The sequence below is a fragment of the Talpa occidentalis genome, unplaced genomic scaffold, assembly GCF_014898055.3.
Source record: "Talpa occidentalis isolate TD23 unplaced genomic scaffold, MPIMG_talOcc4v2.1 talOcc4.10, whole genome shotgun sequence".
Classification (NCBI taxonomy): Eukaryota; Metazoa; Chordata; class Mammalia; order Eulipotyphla; family Talpidae; genus Talpa; species Talpa occidentalis.
Window position 1 is genome coordinate 55,973,667 of NW_023600993.1, and position 19,637 is coordinate 55,993,303.

Sequence of the window (19,637 nt, forward strand, 5' to 3'; positions counted from 1 at the left end):
TGAATCCTGAGGTTTGCTATCATCATTCTCTCCTGCCTGAGTTCCCTGTGGGGCCTCTTTTCATGCATGTTCATGTATCCTACTGAGTTGAGTTAGCAGGATCTCTGCTGGCTCCCTTGAGCATGGAGGTGCGCAGGATAGAGTATGAAGACTTTCAGAGTTAGTTGGAGTACATTCAGCCCAGCTCTGGATTACACACGGGAAAACTGAGTCTCAGAGAGGATAGAGGTCTGTGTGGTCAGTCACTGGCAGATAGGACTTCCACTGAAACTCCCTTTTCTCAGTCCTTGCTCCGACACCAGTGCTCCTCTCTAGTTTCTTTCCTTGATCCCTGCTCCTTGTCCCTTAGCCCGACTACAGCCACTAGCCCTTGATCTGATGATGGGATATTTGCACTGAAATTTGTAGCCGGGGGTATGTTGGGGGTGGCAGGGTGGGGAGAGAGAGCTCACAGGCTGTGTCATAGCCAAGCATCTGAACGTGGTGCACAGGGTGAGGGTTCACTTCTTCCACTTTGTCACCTCAGTTATCATGATGACAAAATCATGTACCATTAGTGAATGCATCAGGCATTTCTAACCCATTATGAAGATAACATGGGATAGTTGTCAAAATCTTGGGGGTTTTTCTTTTTTTGTGTGTAGAAGAACTGGGGTATAGGCCAGACGTGTGGAGTTGAGAGGATTCACTAGAGGCAGAGTGGGGAGCAGAACAAGCAGGTTTACTGAAATATGCTGCTGAGGGGAGCAGCGGGTGAAACAAGAGAGGTCTGCTGCACCATGTGAGTAGCTCCCTCGCCGGGGATCGAACTCAGGCCTTAGTGGTGATATTACTCAGACTTAATCCCTAGGCCATCAGGGAGGCCCTTGGTACTTACTTTAAGCTGTGTTGACCCGGTGCTTCCATGGGGTGCTCTAACTGCCATCTTCCTCTGGATTGGACAGTATCCTGTTGCCTGTATGGGGTTGGGTTAGTCAAAGTGTTGGGATTTTCTCTTGCATTCTATTCATGCATACAAGAACCGGGGTACAGGCCAGATGTGCGGAAGGGTGGGAGGATTCACCAGAGACAGAGTGGGGAACAGAACAGACTGACTGAAATACACTGCTGCGGGAAGCAGCGGGCGAGACAGGAGACATCTGCTGCTCCATGTGGGATTCTTGCCGGCCGGCCGGGATCAAACCCTCACTGCAGAGGCTGCGTGGACAGCTTCACAGTGCTGCACTCAACCACCTGCGCCACCAGGGGAGGCCCTTTTATTAAAGATTTTTAAGGGTCCCTCAGCATTCCCAAGTCTCTGGTTATTGTGGGTCAGCCTGGCTCTGAGGCTGTGTGGAGACCTGCCCAGCTGGTGGTCACCTAGTGTGATGTTCCCGAACCCAGTCATCATGGCCAGAAGCAGAGTGGCAGGGGACCAGTGGTGATGGGGCTGGGTTTACTGTCAGGAAGATCTGGGAGGGTTTTCAGGGAGGCAGAATTTGGGCCAGGCCCATGGACCACTACTTCCACCATATATGTATGAGTCAGCCCCAAGTCTTGGAGCAGAAGTGAAGTTTTGCTGTAGCTCACAGGTTCAGAGCCCCTTCTGTGTTAGGCAGGGCTTGATGTGGTTTGGTTGTTGGGAGGAGCAGAGAGCTGGTTGTCTCTGGGGGGGTGTACCCAAGGATGGTGGCAGTGTGGCCTGCAGCATCCACACTCTCCTTTCCCTCACAGCCATGGCACCCCTGTGTCCTCTCATCTCAGCTCCCAGCTTCTTGGTAAGGAACTTTGCTATTTGCCAGGGTGGGCTTGGGAGGGGGGCCACCTAACAGACCTGCATTAGGACCACTTTCACAGGGTCCAGTCCAGGAGGGGCTGCACACAGTAGTGGACCCTCATACATGGCCTCTCTGCACCTTTCACCCTTGAACCATAACAGGCCTGGCATTGTTTCCCCAATGACATATATATTTTTTAAATAAAATAGCTTTTGCCTTTTAGGGAAAAGTGGAAAATTCAGGAAAAAAATAGCATCAGAGAGCTTCCCTATAGTCTTTGCAGGTTCCCTTTGCTCAGACACAGTGCAATCTGGGCACGTGGTAGCCTCCTGCATCTCACTCGAGTGAGCACCAGAGTCAGAGAAACCAAGCTCAGCTCCCTTGTGAGCCCCTGGCAGTTATTTCTTTCTCTCTCTCTCTTTTTTTTTTTTTTTTAGAGATTTATTTATTTATACAAACACTGGGTATAGTCAGAAGTGCAGGAAGGTGAGAGAATTAACCAGAGCCAGAGCCGGGAGCAGTACAGGCAGACTGACGAAGTACATTGCTGAGGGGAGCAGTGGGCGGCAGGAGAGGCCTGCGCGCCATGTGGGACCCTCGCCAGCGGCCGGGGATTGAACTGGTGCTGCAGAGGCTGCGGGCAGTTTTGCAGCCCAGCACTCAACCATTGTGCCACCAGGGGAGGCCCACCTGGCAGTTATTTCTTAGTGTATATCCTCTACAGGATGGCAGTGACATTCTCCATCTCAGCATCTTTTAAAATCTCTGTGGTTACAAATGTCTACAGTATGTCGGCGTGTTTACACATAGACACACACACACTCATACATATGTGTATACTGTAAAATAATGGGGAAATGGAAGAGAAACATGTATAGTTATACTATAAAAAGCTTACTCCAAGGACTGTGTTTGCTATGTCTTAAGGCATTTCACATTTTAGAATTTGCTTATGTTTACTTTCATGGAAATAATGTTGTTAATGTGGCTTTTAAAAAAAATTGTGATTGAAAACATGAAAATAAAATTTATCATCTCAACCAAAAAAAATAAAAAAATGTCTGTGGTTCGACTGCACAGTACTTCCTGTGGAGTCGCCCCACGCTGGTGGGCTCTGGCTGTGCCATCCCGTTTCTCTCAGTGGGCGCTGGAGCCCAGGGAAGGCAGCTGGGGTGGGGGGGGGTGGAGTGGGAATGAAAGCATCTTGCCTGAGGTCACCTGCCCAGGAGGCGGAGTGTGCTTGGACCTGCCTCTGATTGCAGCAGTTGCAGGAGTTGACTGAGGCACAATTTACGCCCTATATTGTCTGCCTGTTGTTTGGGGGTAGGGTTGTGGAACCCTGCCCTTTCCTGCAGGGTGGGTTTGGAGCTTGGGTTCAAATCCTGACCTTCCCAGGGCTCTTGGGTGTCAGAACTGTCAGAGGCTCCTGTGGGCTTTCTTTTTCTTTTTCTTTTTTTTTAAAGATTTATTTATTTATACAAGAACCGGGGTACAGGCCAGATGCACGGGAGGGTGAGAGGATTCACCAGAGACAGAGCGGGGAACAGAACAGGCAGACTGACGAAATACACTGCTGAGGGGAGCAGCGGGCGCGACAGGGAGGTCTGCCTCACCATGAGGGACCCTCAAGGGCCGGCCGGGATTGAACCGGTGCTGCAGAGGCTGCAGGCAGCTTCACAGTGCTGCGCTCAACTGACTTCGCCATCAGGGGAGGCCCTCCTGTAGGTTTTCATGCCAGCCTTTGGCCAGCAAGTAGGAAGAAGTGTGCCTGACCTGGTCAAAGGGACACAGCAGGGAGTTGGAGTTGTGGGATCTGGGGTCCTGGGCTTATTTCCTGAGGGGTCTACCCTGGGTGGGGAGGGGCGAGGGTATGTGTGGATACTATGTAAGATGTTCAGTGATCATGGAGCTTGGGAGAACAGGCTCTGAGCTGCCCCTGCCCATCCAGGGTCATGGCTAGAGGATATGGCTGACTAGGTCACTAGTAGCTCTCCCGACACCACATCGAGCTAGGCTCCTGTGTTACTGGCCCTGCGGGTGTGAATGCCAGCTGTCCCAGCCCCATGCCTTTTGCCTGTGTTGCAGGTCCGTGGCCGAGGCCACTGAGGTGGATCTGAACATGCGCGTGGGGCTGCACACCGGCAGGGTCCTCTGCGGAGTCCTGGGCCTGCGCAAGTGGCAATATGACGTGTGGTCCAATGATGTGACTCTAGCCAATGTCATGGAAGCTGCCGGCTTACCAGGGTAAGTCAGGCAGAAGCAGTGGCCTTGCTCCGGGCCCCTGTGGGTGGGTACATGGGATTCTAATTTGACCTTCCATGTAGGGATCCCTGGAAACCCATCTGGTCCCATGCCCCTGCCAGCATAGGAGGGAGCCCTGCACTGGGCTGGCTCAGGGGCTTAGCCCTTCTCAGCCTCTGTGCACCCTTGCAGAAAGCTGGCACTGGAGGAGCAGAACAGGTGCCCATGTGTCTGCCGCTGGCTTGGATCTGTCCCGAGTACTGATTATCACTTCTCATTTTGCTCTTTCCTTTTTCCTCAAGTTTTCCTGTGCAAGGTGCTGTGGCTTTAGAGTCCTGCTAGGGAAGTCGCAGATTTTTTTCTAGAATGGGGTTGTGTCTTTTGTTGGTTCATGTTGTTCAAATGCTCTCTTTACAATTACAGCCTTTGGTCTCAGTCTTTCTTCAAACTGTCCCACAAAACCAAAGGACAATACTCTATAAAAGTTCACTGGAGAACAGAGAGAGCTTTCCTTTCCTCCACTCAGTGGAGGGTGGCAGGAGAATGACATAATTGCAGGAGAGGGACTTTGAGGCACTTATCCTGTGATCCCAACCACCTGTTGGCTGACTAAAGGCAAGCAGGTGTGTTCATAGCGGCTGCAGTATTAGCTGAGGTTCCTGTGTGCTGGCGTCAGGCTTGGATGTCAAGGCCCATGCCCTGCAGTGTAAACCTCTATGGCCTTGATCCTGGTCCCTGCTGCCCCACACTGCTTGCCCATGTTTCCTCACTCTGCCTTCCTCTCTGGTTTTATCTCTCTTGCAATATTTTTAATTTGATTTCTTCATTTGCTTTCTTCATCCGTTCATCATCTGTCCAACAAACACTTCCTGCCCCCTGATGATTTTGGGAGAGTGGTCGGACAGACAAACAGATAGACGGATGCTGTGGATCATTGCTGAGTCTTTCCCCCAACATTTCCTGCCAGGAGCCTTGTTGCTTGTTCCTGGGCACTTTCCCCAGACTGTGCCTCCTGAACCTGAGCGGGGACAAGTGGGGGGAGGTAGTACCTGTTTTATCTTCGCAACTTCATGGCCTGGAGGCCACACACAGCCTGCTCTGTTGCCTCAGACAGTCATTGGTTGGCGTCCCACATTGATGTGTTGAATGCATGTTCCAGGTTGCCTTGAAGTGAGTGAAATTAGTTCCTGAGCAATCCCCTACCCCCAGGGGAACCATAGTTAGAAGCACCCGGCTCTATCCTGCATCCCCCAGCCTTGTTGTTTTGGCCAGGACATTCCTTCAGGTACTGGGACTCTGGTCCCATGGGCCTTAGAGACCATGGACACCGGACATCTTTATTCTTGGCCTTTGGGGAAGAAGAGCTCCATGGCTGTGTCCACTCCTATGACAGATCTCAGTGAGCCACACCACATGAGTGACAGGTGGCACTCATCAGTGGGGTAACTTTGTCCCCTTTGTGGCCCTGCGGCTCAGGGCCTGCCAGGCCTCCAATTTCTTTGCCAGTCCAAGCCTTGGGTGCCATCCACTCCTGCCATGTGCTTCCAGGGCACCTGCTCTGTCCCCTTTCCTAGCACTCTGGGCTCAGCTGTGGGCACCAGGGCTACACATCTGTCTCCACCGTGGAAGGAAGGAAGGGAAGGAGAGATGGAAGGGAGACCAGTACGAACAAACATACACGCATTTGTAGAAACTGTCAGTTCCCTTGAGTCCCTTTGTAGTTTAGGGCCGGGTTGTTGGAGTGACATTGTCCAGGTGCCCACAGCCTCAGCCAGGCCGCTTGCTCCAGCATGAGCACTTGCCTTTTCCCTGAAGGAATCACTGAGAATGTGCAGTGCTGTGAGCACTTTGGGCTTGTGGGGAATGACTGTGAACACTGGGGAATTAGCTTTTTGCCCATAGACCTAAGTACTGGGACTTTGCTAAGAGCAGAGGCTGCAGCCTCTTCAAGGGCCCATCTGGATTTTCAGGCTCATGTTCTCTGCCCAGTTTTGGCAACTTGGAGGGCTTTTCCCTCCCTCTCCAGAAAACTCCCTTGGCTTAGCGTGAAGGTGGCTAGTAGCACCATTCCTATCCCACCCGTGTGGGCAGTGGGTTGTGCTGGGTCCTCCTGCCCTGCAGGAGACCCCTCAATGACTGAGGAGAGCAGCACAGCTCATGGCTCTGTTCAAATCTCTGCTTTCTTGTAGCAAGGTTCACATCACCAAGACAACTCTGGCGTGCTTGAATGGTGACTATGAAGTGGAACCAGGTCACGGGCATGAGAGGAACAGTTTTTTGAAAACACATAACATTGAGACTTTTTTCATTGTGCCATCACATCGGCGGAAGGTAAGCCCAGGACCCTTGTGTGGTCAGCTGTGCAGTGTCTCCTCAGAGACAACTGTCCCCGCTCTCCCCTCAGATCACTGCTTCTCCAGCTGGGGTTTCTGGGCAGTTGGGAGGTTTCCCACTAACTCTGTCCTCCTGGAAGGGGGAACTGGAACTCCGAGTCCAGCCATGGGGCTTTTAGAGGTGCTACCCTCCTTTGTCATCCCCCTTCCTACTTCCCTGGGCCTTCATTGGCTGTTGTGAAAATCAGGTTGAGCGCCCCTGCGGGGCTTGGGAAGGAGGCACGCGGTGGACTGAGGAGTGCTCTGCACATGGACCTGTGGCCATCGCATGTGGTGCTTAAGGGCACTCTGTCCAAGGAAAGTGACCTGGTTGTTGTGATCACAAGCTGTTGAGCAGCTTCTGGGGCCCAAGTGAGGGGTGCAAGGCTAGGTGAGCAGTGAGGGCTCAGGCTCAGGTGAGGGCTACAAAGGCAGGTTCACATGAGGTAGAGCTTTCGGGTTGGCCATCCGGTGCATGGGTGGTGCTCTTCAGCCCTGGGATGCAGAGGTCTCCCTGTGACGTAGGGCCCTGGTGGGAATGGCCCTGACAGAGAGGGGAATGGGGCTCGAGCATTTCAGACCTGACCAGTGAGTACGTTCCTGCAAAAGGAGATTGAGTATACAGAGAATAACAGGATGGAACTGGTCCTGGAAGAGGACAGTTAGAGGTTCAGGCTGGGCCCCAGGGACAACTTGGGTCACCCTAGGATTGTGGGAACAGGCGAGGGGGGCTGATGAGAGAGGGCTGTAAGCACCACCCAGGAGGTTCTGAGCAGGTGACAGAGTCCACTGCTAAAGTAGATGGGGACCCTGACCCCCATGCTGACAAGCCTTGTGAGGCAGAACAGTTTGTGGGAGGGATGAGGTCAGTGCAGTGTGAAGTCCCTTTTCAAGAAGTTTGGCTGGCCTCCAGACATGCCATATCTAAGATAGGGAGCTCTGCCTCCGGACCTCACCAAAGTTGTGTGGAACTGAGAAAGGACCGACCCCACAGTCAGAGGTGAGCTGAAATCCCACACAAGCCAGGCCCCACCACTGGCTGTGGGTTGGAGCCCAGAGGGGGAATCCAGCCGCCACTGGGGCAGACCGGGGGCACAGGAAAGTGTCTCCAAATGTGCCATATTTAAGACAAGGAGCTCTGCCTCCAGACATCACCAAAGCTGTGTGGAACTGAGAAAGGGCCAACCCCACAGTCAGAAGTGAGCTGAAATCCCGCACAAGCCAGGCCCCATCACTGGCTGCTGGTTGGAACCCAGAGGGGGATCCAGCAATTAGGAACCCAGGGAGTGATCCAGCTACCACCATGGCAGACCAAAGGCACAGGGAAGTGCCTCCCAGTAGCACTATATCTAAGACAGGGAGCTTTGCATCAGGACCTCACCAAAACTGTGTGGAACTGTGTGGAACTTCTCCCCACAGTCAGAGGTGAACTGAAAAACATGCACAAGCCAAGCCCTTGAGTAGGAACCCAGAAAGTTCTGGCCTTGAGTAGGAACCCAGAAAGGGATCCATAATAGGTGCCCAGGGGTGATCCAGCTACCACCAGGGCACTCTGAGGGTCCTCAAGACCCACTTCTGGTATTAAATAAATACAGAGGGAGTGGATTTCCAGGGACAGCACCCATCAACATATCCTTAGTACCGTGCCCTACTGGAATTCTGGCCTAACAGTATTGGACTTAATTGGGCCACCAGTTTCTGATATCCCAGAAGGATCACACCAAAGAAATGCCAGCTGGTACCAGCAACACAGTGTCCCAACAAATAGGACAAATTAGAAAACAAGGGCCTCCCCTGGTGGCACAGTGGTTGAGCACTAGGCTGCAAAACTGCCCACAGCCTCTACAGCACCAGTTTGATCCCTGGACACCCGTGAGGGTCCCATATGGCACGCAGACCTCTCCTGCCACCTGCTGCTCCCCTCAGCAGTGTATTTCATTGGTCTGCCTGTTCTGTTTCCTGCTCTGGCTCTGGAGAATTCTCTCACCCTCCCGTGCTTCTGACTGTACCCAGTGCTTGTATAAATAAATAAATCTTTTAAAAAAAAATTAGAAAACAAGCAGCAGGGAGAAGAAAAACTACAAGCAACCAAGCAAGTCCTCAGGGAAAAGACACACCACAAAAAGAAAATCACTCACCAGATTGCAACAACAGTGACTTGGAAGAACTTCTGAACCTTGCAGATAGAGAATTTAAAATTGCCATGATTGAAAAACTGAAAGAAGTCATAAAGGAAAACAATGATAAGGGAAAAATAATGATCAGAAGAATGAAATTGAGTCCCTCAAGAGGGAAGTGAAAGAAATGCAGGAGGTCAAAGGATTAATGGAGGAGCTAAAGAACTCTGGGCAAAGCAGTGAAAGCAGAATAGATAAAATGGAAGAATGAATAAGTGCTCTTGAAGACACAGAAATAAAAACAACCAACACAGAAAAGGAAACAGAAATATGAAGGAAAAAGAATGAAGAAAGACTTTGGGAACTATTGGACTCCATGAGGAAAGGAAATATAAGAGTTATAGGACTCCCAGAAGGAAAGGAGAGAGCCATAGGAACAGAGAAAATATTCAAGGAGCTAATCGAAGAGAACTTCCCAAACCTGAAGAAGGAGCTGAAAATAGGCACACAATAAACAAGAAGAACCCCAAACTTCCATGATGAAAGGAAAAATACAGCAAGACACATAATAGTAAAGCTCCCAAGAATCCAAGACAAGGAAGAAATAATGAAGATGACAAGAGGGAAGAAACAGGTAACATACAAAAGAAAACCAATCAGGCTGACATCAGATTTCTCCGAAGAAAGGAGAGAGTGGAGGGACATAGTCAACAAACTCCAAACAACAAATGCCAACCAAGAATCCTCTATCCCACAAAACTTCCCTTCCTCTATGAAGAAAGAATAAGGACCTTCTGAGACAAACAGAAACTCCAGAATTTCATTACGACTCAACCCCCACTCCAAAAAATATAAGGAGTCCTAAAGCCAGGAACCAACAAAGGGATGAATAAGAATGAAACAAGACAAACAATAAAACCACAGAAAAGAGCAACAAAATGGCAAATACAGACACTAACGTATCAATATTAACTCTAAATTTAATGGGACTAAACTCTTCAATAAAAAGACACAGAGTTGCAGGCTGGATTAAGAAACAAAACCCAACCTTTTGCTGCCTCTAGGAAAGACATTTAACTACAAAAGATAAAAATAGACAAAGTAAAAGGATAGAAAACAATCCTAGAAGCAAGTGGACCAAAAAAGAAGGCAGGAACAGCTATACTTATATCAGAAAAAACAGATTTCAAACTCAAAAAGGTAAAAAGAGATCCAGACAGTCACTACATCATGATCAAGGGGACAATACATCAAGAAGATATAACACTCATTAACATATACTCACCAAATGAATGAGCACCAAAATATATCAGATAACTATTATCATCTCTGAAAACAGACATCAGAGAAAACACATATGTAGTAGGAACACCACTATCAACAATGGATAGATCAATGAGACAAAAATAAATAAGGACCCTAAAGCTCTAAATCAGGATCTGGAGCTCATGGGCTACACAGACATCTATAGAACACTACACCCAAAAAAAATCTTGAGTATACATTTTTTTCTCAAGTGCACATGGATCATTCTCTAGTATCGATCATGTATTGGGACACAAGACAAAAATCAGCAGATACACTAAGATTGAAATCATACCAACCATCTTCTTTGACCATGAAGGTATCAGACTGAAATGAATCATAAAAAGAAGGCAAGGAACCCTCTCACCTCATGGAGATGAAACCCACACTACTGGAAGACCACTGGACTAACAAGGATATCAAAGAAGAAATTAAAAAATACTTTGAGTTGAACGACAAGGTGGACACCAATTTCCTAAATGTATGGGATGCAGCGAAAGCAGAAATAAGAGGGAAATATATAGCAATACAGACTCATATCAAGAAACAAGAAAGAACTCAAAGAATCTACCTAATTTCACATCTCAAAGAACTAGAAAAAGAACAACCAAAAACACTGAAACCAGTAGAAGAAAGGAAATAATAAAAATCAAAGCAGAAGTAAATGATATAGAAACTTAAAAAAAATCCGAAAGATCAATGAAAACAAAAGTTGGTTCTTTGAAAAAATAAATGAAATATCTTACGTCTACTTCTTTAATCCATTTTGGGTTGGTTTTTGTGCATGGTGTCAGGTAGTGGTCAAGCTTCATTCTATTGCATGTAGCAACCCAGTTTTCCCAGCAGCATTTATTGAACAAACTTTCTTTGCTCCAGTGCATATTCTTTGCTCCTTTGTCAAACATTATGACCATAAATCTGTGGGTTTATTTCTGGATTTTCTATTTGATTCCATTGGTCTATGTGTCTGTTCTTGTTCCAATACTATGCAGTTTTGATGATTATGGCTTTGTAGTATAGTTTGAAGTCTGGGAGTGTGATACCTCCATTCCCTTCTTTTTTTTTTTTTCAGGAGAGCTTTGGCTATTCAGGGTTTTTGGTGGCTCCATATGAATTTCATCAATAATTGTTCTATTTCTTTGAAGAATGTCATTGAAATTTTTATTGGAATAGCATTGAATCTGTAAATTGCTTTTGGTAGGATGGCCATTTTTATAATGTTAATTCTTCTAATCCATGAGCAGGGGATATCTTTCCATTTCTTTGTGTCTTCTTCTATTTCTTTTAACAGCATTTTATAGTTTTCTTTGTATAGGTCCTTTACCTCTTTTGTTAGGTTTATTCCCAAGTATTTGAATTTTTTTTGTTTTGATAATAAAAGGGATTTTTTTGATTTCTTCTTCTTTAGATTGATTGTTTGTGTATAGGAAGGCTACTGATTTTTGTGTGTTAAACCATAAAATACACAGAAGAAAATATAGGTGAAACACTACATGACATGCACATCAAAGACATCTTTACAGACACATCACCCAAAGCAGTGATAGTGAAGGCAAAGATAAACAGCTGGGACTACATCAAATTAAAGAGCTTCTGCACAGCAAAAGAGATAATAACAAAAACAAAGAGAAACCCCACCAAATGGGAGAGCATTTTTGCACCCAACACTAATGATAAAGGACTGATCACAAAAATCTGCAAAGAGCTGATGAGACTCAACAACAACAAAGAAAATAATCCAGTCAAAAAATGGGCAGAAGAGTTAAAAAAGAAATGTCTCCAAAGAGGAAATGCAAATGGCCAACAGGTATATGAAAAAATGTTCAACATCACTTGTAATCAGGGAAATGCAAATCAAAGCTACCATGAGATACCATCTTATACCAGTGAGAATGGCACATATTAAAAAAACTAGCAACAACAAATGTTGGCAAGGTTGTGGAGAAAAAGGAACTCTCCTGCACTGTTGGTGGGAGTGCAAGCTGGTCCAACCACTATGGAGAGCTATGTGGAGATTTCTTGACCTACTAAACATAGAGCTTCCATATGATCCAGCAATTCCACTCCTAGGTATTTACCCAAAGGACACAGAAACAGTAATTCCAAAGGGCACCTGCATGCCTGTGTCTATAGAAGCTCTATTTATAATAGCTAAGTTATGCAAACAACCCAAATGCCCAAAAATAGATGACTAGATCAAGAAGATGTGGTACATATACACAATGGAATATTACTCAGCAATCAAAAAAGATAAACACATGCAGTTTGCAGCAACATGGATGGAACTAGAAGGGATCATGCTCAATGAAATAAGTCAGAAAGAAAAAGAAAAATACTGGGTGGTCTCACTCATAGGAGGAATTTAGAAAACCTAAATAAGAGACCAGGAAAAAGACTAATCAATATAAAGTAAAAATCAAAATCAACAAGCAACTATAAACCAGAGACACAATGGGGGTGGGGGGTAGGGAGGGGTAGGGGTAGGGAAAGGAAGGACTAGAGTCAAAATAAGGGGGGAGGTGCAATTGTTTGGGGAATATAACCAAAATGAAAATGCATATATTGTGCAAAGATGAAAAAAGATGTAAGAATTATATAAAATAAAATATTTACATAAAAAAAAGAAAAAAGAAATGAAATAGACAAACCCCTAGCCAGGCTCACAAAGGAAAAATGGGAGAAAGCACAAATAAATAGAATCACAAATGAAAGAGGAGAAATCGTAACAGACACAGCAGAAATCTGCAGAATAATCAGAAACTACTACAAACAGTTATATGCAAACAAGTTCAACAATCTAGAAGAGATGGACAAATTCCTACTACTTTACAATCACCCAAAGCTAGATGATAAAGAATAAATAGAACATCTAAACAGCCCAATTACAAGCAGTGAAATTGAAATGGTAATCAAAACCCTCCCCCAAAACTAAAGCCCAGGAGCAGATGGATTTACAAGTGAATTCTACCAAACATCCAGAAATGAACTAGTGTTTATCCTTCACAAACTCTTTCTCAAAATTGAGAAGGAAGGAATAATACCAAAAACGTTCTATGAAGCCAACGTTATACTAATACCAAAACCAAACAAGGACAACACACAAAAAAGAAAACTACAGGCCAGTCTTTCTAATGAACACTGATGCAAAATCCTCAATAAAATTTTAGCTAACAGAATCCAACAGTGTAGCCATAAGATAATTCAGTGTATCCATAAGATATCCATAAGATAATTCATGATCAAGTAGGATTTATTCCAGGGATGCAAGGATGGTCAACATCTGAAAATCAATCAATGTAATCCAACACATCAACAAAAATAAATGTAAAAACCATATGATAATATCAATAGATGCTGAGAAAGCTCTCAAGAAAGTACAACACCCATTTATGATAAAGGCTCTTGAAACTCTCAGGATATAAGGAACATACCTCAGCATCATAAATGCCATACATGCCAACGCCATAGTCAATATCATTCTCAATGGTGAAAAGTTGAAAGCATTTCTGTTAAGATCTGGAACAAGATGTCCACTTTCACCACTGCTTTTTAGTATAATACTGGAAGTCCTAGCCAGAGCAGTAAGACAGGAGAAAGATATACAAGGAATCCAAATAGGGAAGGAAGAAGTCAGACTATCACTATTTGCAGATGATATGATAATATACATAGAGAACCCCAAAAACTCCACAGAAAAACTAATCAAACTTATCAGTCAGTTTAGTAAAGTAGCAGGATACAAAATCAACACACAAAAATCAGTAGCCTTCCTATACACAAACAATCAATCTAAAGAAGAAGAAATCAAGAAAACCATCCCTTTTATTATTGAAACAAAAAAAAATTCAAATACTTGGGAATAAACCTAACAAAAGAGGTAAAGGACCTATACAAAGAAAACTATAAAGTGCTGTTAAAAGAAATAGAAGAAGACACAAAGAAATGGAAATACATCCCCTCCTCATGGATTAGAAGAATTAACATTATAAAAATGGCCATCCTACCAAAAGCAATTTACAGATTCAATGCTATTCCAATAAAAATTTCAATGACATTCTTCAAAGAAATAGAACATTTATTGATGAAATTCATATGGAGCCACCAGAAACCCTGAATAGCCAAAGCTCTCCTGAAAAAAAAAAAAAGAAGGGAATGGAGGTATCACACTCCCAGACTTCAAGCTATACTACAAAGCCTAATACTACAAAGCCTAATCAAAACTGCATGGTATTGGAACAAGAACAGACCCACGGACCAGTGGAACTGAATAGAAAATCCAGAAATAAACCCACAGATTTACGGTCAACTAATGTTTGACAAAGGAGCAAAGAATATGCACTGGAGCAAAGAAAGTTTGTTCAATAAATGGTACTGGGAAAACTGGGTTGCTACATGCAAAAGAATGAAGCTTGACTATTACATTACACCATGCACAAAACCCAACTCAAAATGGGTTAAAGAACTAAACATAAGACCTGCAACCATAAAATATATAGAAGGAAATATATAGACAAAACACCACATGACATACACCTCAGTAACATCTTTAAAGACACATCACCCAAAGCAGTGCTAGTGAAGGCAAAGATGAACAGCTGGAACTACATCTTCTGTACAGCAAAAGAGACAGTAACCAAAAGACACCCCACCAATTGGGAGAAAATTTTTGCACGCAACACTAATGATAAAGGACTGATCACAAAAATCTACAAAGAGCTGATGAGACTCAACAGAATCAAAGTAAACAACCCAGTGAAAATGTGGGCAGAAAAGATAAAAAGAAACTTCTCCAAAGAGGAAATGCAAATCGCCAACAGACATATGAAAAAATGTTCAACATTGCTTGTAATCAGGGAAATGCAAATCAAAACTATAATGAGATACCATCTTACACCACTGAGAATATTAAAAAAAAAAAAACAAAAAACTAGCAACAACAAATGTTGGCGAGGATGTGGAGAAAAAGGAACTCTCCTACACTGCTGGTGGGAGTGCAAACTGGTCCAACCACTATGGAGAGCTGTGTGGAGATTCCTCAATCTGCTAAAGATGGAGCTTCCATATTATCCAGCAATTCCACTCCTAGGTATTTACCCAAAGGACACAGAAACATTAATTCAAATGGGCACCTGCACCTGTATGTTTATAGCAGCACTATTTACAATAGCTAAGCTATGGAAACAACCCAAATGCCCCCAAAATAGATGACTGGATCAAGAAGATGTGGTGCATATACAAAATGGAATATTACTCGGCAATCAAAAAAGATAAACTCATGCAATTTGCAGCAACATGAATGGGGCTGGAAGGGATCATGCTCAGTGACATAAGCCAGAAAGAAAAAGAAAAATACCAGATGGTCTCACTCATAGCACGAACTTAGAAAACCTAAAAAAGGCACCAGGAAAAAGACTAATTATAATAAAGTAAAAATCAAAATCAACAAGCAACTATAAATCAGAGACACACTATGGGGGGGGTGGAGAAGCGAGTAGGCTCAAAACAAGGGTGGTGGGAATTGTATGGGGAATATAACCAAGATGAAAATGCATACGTCGTGCAAAAATGAAAAATGATGTAAAAATATATGAAATAAAAATTTTTAAAAATGTTTGGCTGATGAGTAGAGAGCAAAGACAAAAGCCTGACGGGATGTTTTATAGAGTGAAGATTTGATCAGAATTTTAGCAGCAATGAAGGCAGAGTGGGAGGTCGGCAGAGGGTTTCCGGGAGCCATTGGGTGAGTGGGTGGTAATCATCAGCCAAGTGCTGACCCAGCCAGATGACTGTCTAGGCTTCTGGTGTCTCCCTGACCAGCCCTAAGCCTTCTCTTCCGAGCCCCAGCATTTGGACATGTTGCTCTGGTTTTCAGAGGCTTTGGGTGTAGTTGAGAGCAGACTGTTTTGGAATTGGGTTGAGAGTTCTGCTCCCAGCAGATCCTCCAATGCCTGGTGAGCAGCAAGCCTGAGTTTCTGGCATCTTTATGGTCCTGGCCTCTGAGCAAGCTATGTCTACTCACATTTTCTCTTTGTCTCTTGTCTGGAGCAGATCTTTCCAGGACTGATTCTCTCTGACATAAAACCAGCCAAGAGGATGAAGTTCAAGACCGTCTGCTACTTGCTCGTGCAGCTCATGCACTGCCGGAAGATGTTCAAGGCTGAGATCCCCTTCTCCAATGTCATGACATGTGAGGATGACAAGGTAGGAGGACAGGACTCACTGTCCCTTTGGGTCCAGTGATGCAAAGCTGGCTAAATTAGCCTTCAGCTTTTACATTTCATAACCCAGTAAATAATGTTCAGAACTGGTTTTCTTTTTTTTTTTTCTCTTTTAATTTTTTACACCATTGTTCATTTTTAAACAATATTTGCTTTTCTGCAGAAATCTTTTATATTGTCTTGTATTTTTTTTCAACTTCACATTTCATGTATTCATCAGTAAATTTAAGCTAAAATCCTCAGCCTTCTTCCTTCTGGATCTTTCTGGGCATGCATCATTTCCCTTTCTTGCCAGCTCAGCCATGCATTAAGTGTGTGAGTGAGTTTGTGTGTGCATGTATGTGTGTGTGTGTGTGTGTGTGTGTGTGCGATTATATTTACCTAGACTCTATCAGTGGAGAGCTTTCAGGTGATCTTCTTTGCCATTTTACCAAAGAAGACATACCAATTCATTGCGTTGCTGCTCCCCGGACTCAACTTGACACCCAGGAACAGGGCAGGAGAGTAAGGAGCCCAATTTGGGAAAATGACTTAAGCACATGCCCAAATCTCAGTATCAGGATAAATAATAGTTAATGCAGCATTTTAAAAAATGAAATTTAACCCCAAAACATCCATGGTGAATAAAACATCAAAGTTTTAGGTGAAGACAGGACAGCTAGCTCTCTTGGAACCTGAGCCAGGGGCTGAGCTCCTGCAGGACTCCTCAGAGAAGTCAGTGGGGTCAGGGACAGGAGTGGAGTCATCCTGGTCCCTTGCTTGGAGAACTGGGTTAATAAGACCTGGACATCCAGACATTTTCCTGGGCTGAGTGTGCTGACTTGTAAGCTCCTGAACTCACATTGCAGCTGGTAAACCCACAGCATTGCTGGCTGCTTCTCTGGGAGGGGTGACCTCTTCTGCTGCGAGCCAGGGCCCACCCGCTCAGACCTCAGAGTACTGGCCACAGTCCCCTGTCCTCAGTGACACTTGGGTTTGGTCACCTGTGCCCCCCTCTCCTGACCCTAGTGTGCAGGAGCTCATGTGACCTGGCTGCCCTTTGCTTCTCCCCATCAGGGGTGTGTAAGCACCCCTTCCTTCTTTCATACCAGCCTCTGGGGGCACTGCCAGGTTCCTTACTTCCTATGTCTGTCACTCCCTCACCTCCCTGGCCAAAGACATCAACTCTCTGGCTTTGTATCCATCTCATTTTTCCTGGAAGCACCGAGCCCTGCTGTCCCTAGGTTCTGTCCTTCTATCCCACAGTCTCCGTGGGTCTTTCCTGTGTGCACAGACCTCCAGGGTCCCAGGTCCAGCTCTAACACCCCTGGACATCCCTGGTGCTCAGAATACTTCCACTGTTGCCTGGCTGGCCTCTCACTGAGGGCACCTATAGGTTGGGTTTGTGCTTTGTTCTCAGGCATCCTCCATCTGAGCCACCTCCTCTCCATCATGCTGTATCCTTTAGACTCTGGTCCTTTCTCTGTGTTTTCCATGCCAGATCCAGGTGCCAGCCCCCTCCAGCATTTCAGAGGTGCTGGTGCTGGCCCTTTCCTGCCTTGGAGGAAGCCTGCTGCCCATACTGAGTCCTGTGCCATGGGCCGGGGGCACATGTGCTCCTGAGTCTGTACCTGCACCCATCATTTTTGCCTCCTTGTGCCTTCACTGTAGGGTCCAAGGCTGAGCACTCTGTTTGCACACAGTTCCCTGCCCAGACAGGATTGTCCTACTCCTACCACCAGGTACATCTGTTCCTGGCCCAAATACCATCTTCCTCTCTGTGCCCTGTGCCTTGGTCTCCATCTATGATCCCTCACCCTGGTAGTGCCCTGACTCCTATCTCTTGCCTCTGTAGGCCAGGCAGTTCCCCTTCTGCAGAGGTGGTTAGACAGCCAGACATCAAGGGAAGATGCTGTGGGCTGGGGCCTTCTGCTGCTTAGCCCCCAGGGTTGTCCCTTCATCATCCAGGTATTGAGATTAGTGAAAACAAGTTCCAGATGGGGAGGAGAGCAGTGTTTCTACCACAGGTTCCTTACTTCCTGTGTCTGCCTCACCCTCCCCTCCCTGGCCAAAGACATCAACTCTCTGGCTTTGTATCCATCCCATTTTCCCTGGGAACACCGAGCCCTTCTATCCCACAGTCTCCCACACGTCTTTCCTGTGTGCTCTGGGGTCCAGGGTTCCAGGTACAGCCCAGATGGGGGTATCAGATGGTGAAGGCAGGGCAGGGACAAGACTGTGGCCTGGGGGCTTGTCCATGCTGGTTCCAGAAGGATGGAGTGGAGAAGCCACACACTGGTGGCTTGGCCATTTGGGGAGGATGGCATGAGTGACTTCTCAAGAGACCCTGAGCAGAGCAGTCCCCTGTACCTTCTCCGCAGGGATGTTCCTGAACCCCCTCATATGCTTTAGGATGAAGTCTGTCTCCTGTGGTCCTGTCTTCTCTTTTTCTGACCTCCAGACCTGACATGTGCAGTTCCCTCAGTGTGTAGTCCAGGTGACCTTGGATATGCATCTTGAGAGCTCATTCCTCTACTATCCAGGCCTTAGAATGGTGCTTATGAGAAACTGTGTCTAGAGTTTTGGGGAGCAACTGACAAATGTATGTGGTCAACCCTAGGCCACCATCCCACTTGGCTTCCAATGTTTAGTTCTGGCTGTGGGGACTCAGCAGTGGCCTTGGCTGCTAGATGGTGATAGTGCGTCTGGCGGGTGACCAGGGCCTCTGGATATGGGCTCAGGGCTGCCAGCTGTGCCCCAGCTCCAGGCCACACCCGACGGACTGCTCTTTTTTATACTTCAGGGACAGGCTCCTACAATAACCCTCACCCTCATGTCCTTACTCTTGTTAGATTTTTTCTTTCAATATTCCTTTCTGATTATGAAAGTAATTTATCATGCAAAATATAGAAAAATACTAAAGTGCACAAAGAAGAAAATGAAAAACATTATTTATAATCTTACCACCCACAAAGAGCATGTTAGTAGCATTTCAGTCCCTCCAATTTGAGTATATGTGTATATTAACTTTTTAATGAAATTGTCCAGATGATATACAAACTGCTTATTTTTTTTCACTAGCCAATATATCATAAATATGATATACTTACTTGACCTCCATTGATATTTAAGTCATATCTACCTTTTTTGAAATATAATTAATTCACAGCATTTGTGTTCATAAAAGTATATTTACATTTCTGATCATTTTATAAAATTAAATCTAGTGAGTTAAATCTCTGGAAGAGTGGACTTGTAGTTGGTTAGATGGCTGTGCCAACATTGCCTGAGATAGCACGTAGAGACCTGCCTTCTGGTCCCTGTGGACACAATCTATTCTCTCTCTAGTCTCCTGATACTGACAGTAGATTTGTTCTTTCTAAAATGATGCCCAGAAGCCTCCTGATTCCTTCCTCTTTCCTGAATGCTGTTTTTGTCCTTTTCATACTTAAAAATACCTAAACATACTTGGTATTATAAAATAAGAATAACATGTACACATGATACACAAATAAAACCCCTAAATTGTTTATCATTCTAGGTTTCTTTCTGAAAGGTTTAACCTTGTATCAGAAGGGGAATGCAAATAGGAACTTATAACTCTCACCCAAGCCCTTCTTTTTACTCATTGACAGACCATTTGGATCT

The 19,637-nt window shown here is 45.3% G+C and overlaps 1 protein-coding gene across 3 annotated transcripts in view; it reads left to right on the plus strand.

Annotated features, from left to right (window-relative positions):
* The window catches only part of ADCY1 (adenylate cyclase 1), a 165,566-nt gene that overhangs the window by 70,237 nt on the left and 75,692 nt on the right, over positions 1-19,637 (plus strand). For 2 of the 3 annotated variants that reach the window (XM_037493224.2, XM_054695677.1), the window contains exons 6-8: positions 3,843-4,001; positions 6,188-6,329; positions 15,841-15,993. In XM_037493224.2, coding sequence (XP_037349121.1) covers positions 3,843-4,001; positions 6,188-6,329; positions 15,841-15,993 — 454 coding nt within the window. The remainder of the gene's footprint in view (positions 1-3,842; positions 4,002-6,187; positions 6,330-15,840; positions 15,994-19,637) is intronic. The other variant, XM_054695670.1, reaches the window with a different exon arrangement.